This window comes from Pecten maximus, chromosome 3, assembly GCF_902652985.1.
Source record: "Pecten maximus chromosome 3, xPecMax1.1, whole genome shotgun sequence".
NCBI classification, from domain to species: Eukaryota; Metazoa; Mollusca; class Bivalvia; order Pectinida; family Pectinidae; genus Pecten; species Pecten maximus.
In genome coordinates this window covers 8,522,392-8,533,234 of record NC_047017.1, presented here as the reverse complement: position 1 = coordinate 8,533,234, position 10,843 = coordinate 8,522,392, and the positions used below count along the sequence as shown (strand labels likewise).

Genomic DNA, 10,843 nt, shown 5'->3' with positions numbered 1-10,843 from the left:
GTCATCCACGTAAATTATATATGTTATATCAAACGGGAAACCATTCAATATACTGTATAATATGGAATACTGGCAGATGTTCTGCTGCCTTTTTATTCACAACTCACATACATCTACAGTATCTCTTCACACAAAGTTTTACAAATGCTAACTTCCGGTATCAATTTGCTTGTAAAGGAGGGGGCGTTATGGTAAATCAGTAAGCTCGCGTTCGAATTTCCCATTGTTTTTTACTCTCTAAAGCTATCGTTGATTAGCCTGACAGTGCAGGCATTGTTGTATACAAAATGTTGGTGTATCCACAGGGGTGAAGGTCATGTGGTCATTACACCAAAGCATTCAGTTCGTATCTTGCCGCATGAGCCGATTAAAGTTGGATTTCGGCTGATATGATGGATGTTACATATATAAAACATGTATAAACTGATAGATTGAAGTCTCCTGAAGAGATTGGTAGTAGGATTATGTAGGTAGGTGGATATTTGTTCGGAAAAATAAGTTTGAAAAAATATGTCAGAATTTCGATGGCAATATGATGTTTCCCTTGTCAATACATGTACATGTATATATATAGGTATTTCTGACTATTTTTTGTAATATAAAACAAGACATGCCCCTATGGTGTAGCCTACCGATATGATAATTCTTAAATATCTGTTTAATTCATTTTTGTCAGTGAAATTATAATTTACTGTGACACCTGTGGTTGATTTCAAAGGCGCTTGCATAGAAAATATGACTTTCATTTTTTTTATATGACAGTGGTATGTGTAATCTGTTAAGCTGCTTAACAGATTACACATACCACTGTCATATAAAAAAGATGAAAGTCATATTTTCTATGCAAGCGCCTGTGGTTGATTGGACTAGACATGAATGCTGATCACGTCATTCGGCATGTCCGGACGTCCGATCCTTTCAACACGACCGCGCGTGACGCCTCGCTTGGCCTGTCTACCTAGCTTGAGGGAGCAGGTGTGCAGGTAATAGTTTGATAGGAAATAATTAAGGAGTTTAGTCGTAATTAAATAATCAAAATGCTAAGCTAACACTGCATAAAACAATACACGGATGATTTCTTAAAATGCATGCTATTTATACATTTTCTGGGCCTAAAGTTGCACTTTTAATGTTAAAACCTAAATCAACGCTGATTAATGTCTGATATATATATTAATGTGTCTGAACGTATCTGTTGATCAACAGGTTGGTATATCTACTGGACCGATCGTCGCGAGCTTTCAATGGAGTTTGCCGAAAAAAATCTTACTTTATGTACATGGCCAATGACATCGCAGCGCGAAAATGTATTTTCATCATGACTGACAGCGCAAAAAATTTCACACCGCGAACAGTTTGGAGGCTGACTAAGCGAAAATTTCAGCGCGCGAAAATATCCACTTTTACAGTATTACGCGGACCGGGAATTCAATGACTGTCTTTTATCCAATCCACAATATGTCGAGTCTATTTGAAAAATAAGATGTCTTTTTTTGTTGTTTACTTGTGTGTAAACTGAAAACACTAAGTGGATCTTTTTATTTCATTTGTAAATCCCTCTTGGTGCTTTAAAAAATCAATTTGTTCCTCAATTTAAAAAAAAAAAAATCTCATTTTTAATCTATATCAATATATATCCAATATTCCTATTTTTTGTTAGCCTTCTGAAGATGTCCAGCGTTATCAGAAACATCAATATATCGATACCAAAAACACAACACGTTTTTATCATGATTGTGTGTTTTTGCACTGACTTTTCTATTGGACTTTGGACAGAATCTTCCATAAACATAATTATTTATAACACATGTATATACTAAAATTACTAAAATTAGTACATAGGTCTTTGTGCATTATAGCATAAATGTTACACCAATACATTCTCTTTTCTTATTTTTGCTATTCATTTTATTTCCTTTATACAATTCATTTAATTATAACAATATCTAAAATAAAAACACTATACTAATTACGGACATTAAACCGACATGTGTTATCCAGGGATGCCGGATAAATGTCGTTTGAAACGTTTAATTCTACTAGAACCATTCACCAGTAAACAATGTAGGAGTATGTCACCGATATTGATCGACATTGTCAAATAAATACGACATGGTCTAAGTTGCCTGCAATACAAATGTCCCCTGTGTCCAAGATAGACTAAGTTTCGTTCAATGTCTCATACAGTATACATATTTTATCCTTAAAAATGTCATCATATACATCATATCTGTATTGATTTGATTTCGAGTAAACTATGTGAACTGTTAAATTCTGTTGTCGTCCAATTGAGATGTTTGGCCATCAACTGTTAAATTCTGTTGTCGTCCAATTGAGATGTTTGGCCATCAACTGTTAAATTCTGTTGTCGTCCAATTGAGATGTTTGGCCATCAACTGTTAAATTCTGTTGTCGTCCAATTGAGATGTTTGGCCATCAACTTTTAAATTCTGTTGTCGTCCTATTGAGATGTATGTTTGGCCATCAACTGTTAAATTCTGTTGTCATCCAATTGAAATGTTTGGGCATCAGATATTGTTCTGTATCTTTACCATTGTTTTGTTATAATTTGTTTATTTATACAATGTTTTTAATACAATATAAAGTATGACGGTGTTTAGTAATGCTGACACAGAGTCCTCACACCGCATATGGTCTCACTAAATCATCAAAACAGTCTGGACGTCTGACCACTGTCCAATTCTGGCCGTCAACAATCACTTCCGCTGGCCGGAGCTTAAACCAAACACAAAGAATTAAATAAGTACCAAGTTCTTGTCTTAAAACCCTCGTTGTTTGCATGTAGTCACGTTTGACAATGCTGAATAAACTACACGCCATTGCATTTTTAAGGTAAATTGGAATCTCAATGGTCTATGACTGTCATAAAAAAAGTATTTAAATTTACATTTCATTTTGAATACAAAAAACAAAGGCGGTATAAGGACGACCAGATTTGATTCTGTTACATTAAAAATAAGTTCCGAATTTATCTTTACATCACAAATAACTTCCGACTTTATCTTTACATAACAAATAACTTCCGAATTGATCTTTATATCACAAATAACTTCCGACTTTATCTTTACATTACAAGTAACTTCTGAATTTATCTTTACATTACAAGTAACTTCCGAATTTATCTTTACATAGCAAGTACCTTCCGACTTTATCTTTACATTACAAGTAACTTCCGAATTTATCCTTACATTACAAGTAACTTCCGAATTTATCTTAACATAGCAAATAACTTCCGAATTTATCTTTACATTACAAGTAACTTCCGAATTTATCTTTCCATCACAAGTAACTTCCGAATTTATCTTTACATAACAATAACTTCCGAATTTATCTTTACATTACAAGTAACTTCCGAATTTATCTTTACATAACAAATAACTTCCGAATTTATCTTAACATTACAAGTAACTTCCGAATTTATCTTTACATAACAAATCACTTCCGAATTTATCTTTACATAACAAATAACTTCCTAATTTATCTTTACATAACAAATAACTTCCGAATTTATCTTTACATTACAAGTAACTTCCGACTTTATCTTTACATAACAAATAACTTCCTTATTTATCTTTACATAACAAATAACTTCCGGATTTATCTTTCCATCACAAGTAACTTCCGAATTTATCTTTTCATAACAATAACTTCCGAATTTATCTTTACATTACAAGTAACTTCCTAATTTATCTTTACATAACAAATAACTTCCGAATTTATCTTTACATTACAAGTAACTTCCGAATTTATCTTTACATAACAAATAACTTCCTAATTTATCTTTACAAAACAAATAACTTCCGAATTTATCTTTACATTACAAGTAACTTCCGAATTTATCTTTACATAACAAATAACTTCGTAATTTATCTTTACATAACAAATAACTTCAGGATTTATCTTTACATTACAAGTAACTTCCGAATTTATCTTTACATTAAAAATAACTTCCGAATTTATCTTTACATTACAAGTAACTTCCGACTTTATCTTTACATAACAATAACTTCCGAATTTATCTTTACATAACAAGTAACATCCGAATTTATCTTTACATAACAAGTAACTTCCGAATTTATCTTAACATAACAAATAACTTCCGAATTTATCTTTACATAACAAATCACTTCCGAATTTATCTTTACATAACAAATAACTTCCTAATTTATCTTTACATAACAAATAACTTCCGAATTTATCTTTACATTACAAGTAACTTCCGACTTTATCTTTACATAACAAATAACTTCCCAATTTATCTTTACATAACAAATAACTTCCGGATTTATCTTTCCATCACAAGTAACTTCCGAATTTATCTTTACATAACAAATAACTTCCGAATTTATCTTTACATTACAAGTAACTTCCTAATTTATCTTTACATAACAAATAACTTCCGAATTTATCTTTACATTACAAGTAACTTCCGAATTTATCTTTACATAACAAATAACTTCCTAATTTATCTTTACATAACAAATAACTTCCGAATTTATCTTTACATTACAAGTAACTTCCGAATTTATCTTTACATAACAAATAACTTCCTAATTTATCTTTACATAACAAATAACTTCAGGATTTATCTTTACATTACAAGTAACTTCCGAATTTATCTTTACATTAAAAATAACTTCCGAATTTATCTTTACATTACAAGTAACTTCCGACTTTATCTTTACATAACAATAACTTCCGAATTTATCTTTACATAACAAGTAACATCCGAATTTATCTTTACATAACAAGTAACTTCCGAATTTATCTTAACATAACAAATAACTTCCGAATTTATCTTTACATAACAAGTAACTTCCGAATTTATCTTTACATAATAAGTAACTGTCGACTTTATCTTGACACTAAAAGCAGCTGTCGACTTTATTTTCATCTATTGTAGTTGATACACGTGACTCTTGATTAGCGAAGAAATAGTTTTGTTTGACTATACTCACACGGAGATTATAGTTTGATGCTTGGGATGAACAATAAGCGCCAACATCAAACACTGCAAGTCCACATCCAGAGTGAGGCGTGTTCAGGAACCGATCCTAAAAGGCAAAATTATTGAATTGTTATGAACACATTTCTGTAAACACGGGATGCACAGTGATTTAAAAGTCAACGTCTGAAACAACCACAAATATCTAAATTATTTCTGATAAAAATAGTTTGAACAAAGTATAAGAATATCTACATTAAGATTCCAAGACAATATATACCGGGTGATGTAATATTTATATAAATGCCATTTACTGATACAAGGATAATGTGTTACCTTTCCAAGAAAGTCTCCACATTCACACACTGGTCCGACTACGTCATAAAGTCGTCTTCCCGTCAAATCTCTAGTGGGTTCTGTGAGGTCGATGTGGTGGTAGGCCCCATACAGACAAGGTCGTATCACCTCCGTCATACCACCGTCCGTTATGATAAAGCTACATATGATTAAAAAAATCAACAATCACTCATAAAGGTGACTGATTTCGCCATAACTATCAGTGTGTAATAAAATATGTTGATATCAGTTTCCACTGCAAAATTTGCATGATTATATCATACATATTGACATCTACAAATACAGTGTATGTATATAACACGCAGTACGTATCCCTATTTATCCGAAAGCGACCGGACGCAATTTGTTCGGGTGCCATTTTACCTTTGCTATACATTAATATTTTTTGTAGTTTGTGTTACGTTTCTTCTAGAGTACTCAAATTGACTTATACGACGGACGTAAAAAAAATCAGTTTAAAGCCACATACTCACGAAGAAACATTTATCAATGTTTACATTTTGAGCTTATTACAGTTTTCGGACTTGATACATACCTAACAGATTATCGTGAATCAGAAACTGAAAGAACATGTGAATTAATGAAGTATACGGGGGATTCCCAAAAAATAATAACTGTGGCTGCGAGACCAAGTTTCTCTGAAAATTAGTCCCACAATGCAACGGCGGGTTTTACAGTCAGTACAAAATTGCAGAACGCCAAAAGCGTGGAACTAGGAAACCGCAGACAGATTCCGCCATAAAAAGACGCAAACGTGAGTGGAATCGGCAAAACCCGATGATATATCATCGCATAGGTTCAACATTAATCAACGTTAATATGGTAAGGAGTATGTGGCGTTAAAGTATTGATTCATGTTATAGAACGATACATTATTTGAGTATAACACTTATTTTTCTCACTTTTTATCTCCATTGTTCTTACAGCCAAGTACAGAAGTCACAAGGATGGCGGCGTTGCCGACGAGTGACCTTCCAGGCTCGAGGATGACAACCATATCGTCTGCAATGAAGTCCGAAAACGAAGACACCAAATCTACAGGAGACGGATGTTCTGACTGTAAAACAATACCATAAACAAACCGGAATATTCACTACAAAAGTCATTGTTATTTGTATGTCTTCGACATCTAGTGTTCGGGTTAGGGTCAGGAAAGGAAGATAAGCATTCAAATGGTTGAGCCAAACAATGAGTGCAAGTGGACAATGTAAGTACGTGCTGATGACACTGCAGTTTCAAAATGTTTTGATGGGAGAATCGTTCAGTCATTTTTGTCTACAAGAAAGAGGACATAACTGACAAAACTCATAACGGTCAATTGTCCTCAAATATTTAAGAATTGTTGAATTTCATACAGGCGACTTGTAAAGTGTGATGAGTTCCAGTTAATACTCGTGACCTATTCCACTTACCGCCTTGTACATCAAAAGTTTTAACTGTGACCAGCATCGCCCAGAGAGCCAACGAAATGAGGTAAACTCTAGCTTTGTGTGCTCCCATTTTCGAGTATGGGTAGCAAATTGTACTAAAGTGTTCTAAACCCTCTGCAGGCGGCTAATCATTGTATAAAATACACAGAAGTGTAATGTATTCCCATTGTCTTACAGAGAAGTAACAAGCGAATGCACCATTGTCTTTCATGCATCTGTTCTAATGAACTGTATGATAACCTTATGTTTCTGGCGATAACAAGAACTTCTGATAGTGTTTACTTTCTCACAGCTTAAGAGTAAAATGATAGTTTACCCCAACCCTCACTTTCCGTCCTCACTTAATACTTCATTGAGTAAAATAATCATGGAAAAAATACTGCGACTTACTGATAGGCCTTCATCAGATATAAGCGATGAACACCTTGCTTCTGTGAGAATGCCATCATTTACTAGTCGTTTCAATTCCACTTCGAAGTTATATTGTGACATATCTCTGTAAAATCAATCAACAAAATGATAATCAATGCCAACATCTTGAACTGGAAAATATGATGCCATTCTGGAGCTTGCTAGATAGGAACATTTGAAAAAAAATTGAAGCTTATAAGTAGGTATCAGGTGGTGATCTTGGAAGTACTACTTATTTTATGTGATACATGTAAATCTTTTACATCCGTTATCATAAAGACACTTGCCCACAGCTTTCAGATTTGAATTGTTGCTTTGCCACTGTGTCACTTTCTATAAGTGTGTTCCATATGGGGGATTGCAAGCATTTGGTTGTTCTCGCGGCCTGAAAGAAAACAATGAAACGTTGCATAAATCGTCATAAGTATATCTTAGGCGCAGGTAGCTTAACTGCAATGAATCATATACAGTATATGATAGCAATGTTCGTATCCCAGCTTCATCGCTACTATGACTGCAGTGCCCCTTCCATTTATGAATGGTGGAACATATTTATATCTCAACATTATAAACTGTTTGAATAGCTAACAGCTTTTGGCCATTTTATCAAGATAAGGTACTTACGTGTTTTGTATAAGGTATTCCCAATCCGCCACCTATATTCAAATACTTCATTTCTGAAAACCCGTTTGTCTTCAAGTCTTTGAATTTCGCTACCATCAGTTTCACAGTTTTTCTAAAAAAATAAATAAATAAATAAATAACAAAAAAAAACAAACAAAAAACAAAACAGAAGTAATAGTCATGTAAAGATCTGTACAATATGTCGTTGATTCTAAGAGAGAAATGCTGTAGGAATCAATATAACACAATATAACGTTATAATATTCAATCCCAGACAAAAAGGATTAAGAAACAAATAGGAAACCAACTAACTGTAGCATCGTCTGACTGATACTTTATTTACTGGTTTTTTTTAAATAATTATTATCTAGTTTACATATTTGTTCTTTATCACAGTGACCAGACTGAACATAAAACGACCTGGAGTTGAATCTACATAATATTCGGAGATCCTCAAACAGTGGCTACAAGAACGCATGCGGTTGAGATACGTCAGCTTTGCTATCTTCCCTATAATTATCTTGACGTTTGTCTTCACGACATTATGTCTGAATTGTTTTTAATGCACTGATTCATATATGACTCAGACGGTCCGTGATAGAAGTATGATCAGACGGACGCAACAATCACGAAACATGAAATCGTGTTGATTGCACGCCTAGGGCCAGATTTTATTGTTGGTGTGTGATGATGCAGAGAGACATCAGACATAATGAAATTAGATGTACTAAAAGTATGATATGAATTCAATGAAATGTCACACTGAAGCACGTGATGTACCGAGTTACACAACACAGAAGTTGTGTAGCTTTGTACATGTCATGGCTAAAATTGTTCGTTACAATGGTATCTCACACTTCTCAAGCACAACAGAACCTGTCTCACTTTGAGAAATAAAAACAAATTGGTCACGTAATTCACTATGCTGACACACTTCTTAAGGACGATTGTCCGGTAACAGGTGTCATTACGATAAAAGCATTATCTAAATCATGATAAAAAGCAATGAATGCTGCACACATGCTGTACACACATATATAAGAATGCAGGTATTTATTGCCAGACAATTAGGTGACGTTAATGTTATTGTACTTCAGACAATATGCACGTGCCATATAACACTGGATACCTGTACATGTCTACATCTTGAATGGTTGATCCGATGTGACAGTGCAGGCCTACCAACACGACTTCAGGAGCATTTCTGATGGCATCCAGCATGTGGTCCATTTCATCTATTTGCGTACCAAATTTTGATCCCAGTTCACCCGTCCTCAGGTATTCGTGTACATCCTAGGAAACAAAAATTGCATTATCTTCCGTTGAACTACTAGTACCAGGTATCTATATATCTGTCTTTGTACATATGTAATTTGAAGATGTTTTTAGTATCAACTGCCTTGCCTGGTCTGTGCTTTTGAGGTGTCAGGTACATTTCTGTGCTATTGCAAATTACAGTGTGACATTTTCCCCTTCATGTTTCGCCCTGTAATTTGTACGAAATTGGGAGAAGTGCACACGACGACCATACAGATCGGGGCCAGACACACAAGGGGTATACAAGATTTGTTACCAGATCAATTGTGCTGTCATCCCTCTACTTGTCGTATTTCTAGATAAAATGACACTTTGCAGTTAATTTAATTTCAAACTTTATTTATCATATTACTGAAACCAAATGATTGACTCGAGCTTAAACACTCGAAGACCTGAATAATATTGGAAATGTAACGCTACCATAGCCCGACTTATCGAATATATGTTGTAATTAGTGTTGGTCGTTGTGTACCTGCATACCTGGACCACCGTATTAGAAACAATCTGAATTTTAAACCGAAGTCACGTTCTGGATGAATAATTGTTGTCTCAATGTAAATTCCCTCTCATACAAATGAACCGCTTTTGACGAAATGTTTGTACGTATCAAACTATCGGTAGTCCCGATGAAACAAACAGAACAATTATTATTATTATAAAAAAATCAATTGTGAAATGATATAAAGTATGATATTGGATATTGTCACCACTTTGATTTAATATTTACTTACCATATGCATGTTAGTATTGATTCTTACTAGAACCCTTGCTGTACATTTTAAATTCCTACATATCCGTATCGTCTGCTCGAGATTAAACATTCCATCAATGTTCAGCAAAGCCTTCTCTCGCACAGCCATTTCAACCTCCCAATCAACCTTTCCATTCCCATTGAGCATTAATAATCTTGGGTCAAAGTTCAAACTTAGGGCCAGCCTCAGCTCCATTCCACTGACAAGAGTTAACGAACATCCTAGTGTCTTCATTTCTTTCAAAATGGCGACATTTGGGTTTGCTTTGACTGCGAAATTGAGCTGAGAAGTATATCCACGTTGGCTGAGAGCCTCCTGATAAAGTCTCACATTTTTTTGGATTTGATTTCGACTGTACAAAAAGAACGGGCTCGGTGGGAAACATGAAGATTCCAAACTTTGACGAATGTCGTCAACTTTCACTTCCTCGCAGAACAAGTAATCTGATTTGTAACGGAAAAACTCGGAAAAGTACTCGTTCGCCATTGCATAATGCTACCTTGCGGTGTGTTACACGTTTGTCCACAGCCTATGTACGTGTCTTATGTATAATGAGATAAGATCAACAGCAACGATCAATACACATTACAACCTGCTTGTATGGATCCAGCTCGACGGATGATAAGGTTGTTTACATATATCTCATTACCAAATATTTAAAGTCGAATATGGATAGCAAACAACCAATAAAGTCCTTATTTCTTAACTCGCGTGAATAGCTAAGTGGAAGCATTATGGTTCTTAAGGTTATATTATGTGAGACGCGGAGCAACGAATATCCATTGATCAAACGACGGTACGCATGTGGGTTAATGTTGCGTCCCGTTTTGTTGCTCATTAGTGTATTCATGTAAAATATACATTGTTGTACATTGTTGCAAATTGTACATTCCAATGACGTCACATTGTTTACAGATCCCGCGTTGTGTCTGCACTGCCTGACACGAAGGCTTCATTCTGTGCTTTTTAATGTTTTTGTTAGTTTT

The 10,843-nt window shown here is 34.4% G+C and overlaps 1 protein-coding gene across 1 annotated transcript; it reads right to left on the bottom strand.

Moving 5' to 3' along the window:
- Positions 1–1,974: 1,974 nt before the first annotated feature.
- On the bottom strand, positions 1,975–10,610 carry LOC117323091 (diaminopimelate decarboxylase 1, chloroplastic-like). The gene is made up of 9 exons (XM_033878103.1): positions 9,837–10,610; positions 8,918–9,081; positions 7,789–7,900; positions 7,452–7,549; positions 7,144–7,249; positions 6,226–6,380; positions 5,303–5,462; positions 4,980–5,075; positions 1,975–2,736 (listed from the first exon to the last, which is right to left on the bottom strand). Exons 1-9 carry the CDS (start codon positions 10,341–10,343, stop codon positions 2,641–2,643), a joined length of 1,494 nt encoding a protein of 497 aa, XP_033733994.1. The 5' UTR covers positions 10,344–10,610; the 3' UTR covers positions 1,975–2,640.
- Positions 10,611–10,843: the final 233 nt, after the last annotated feature.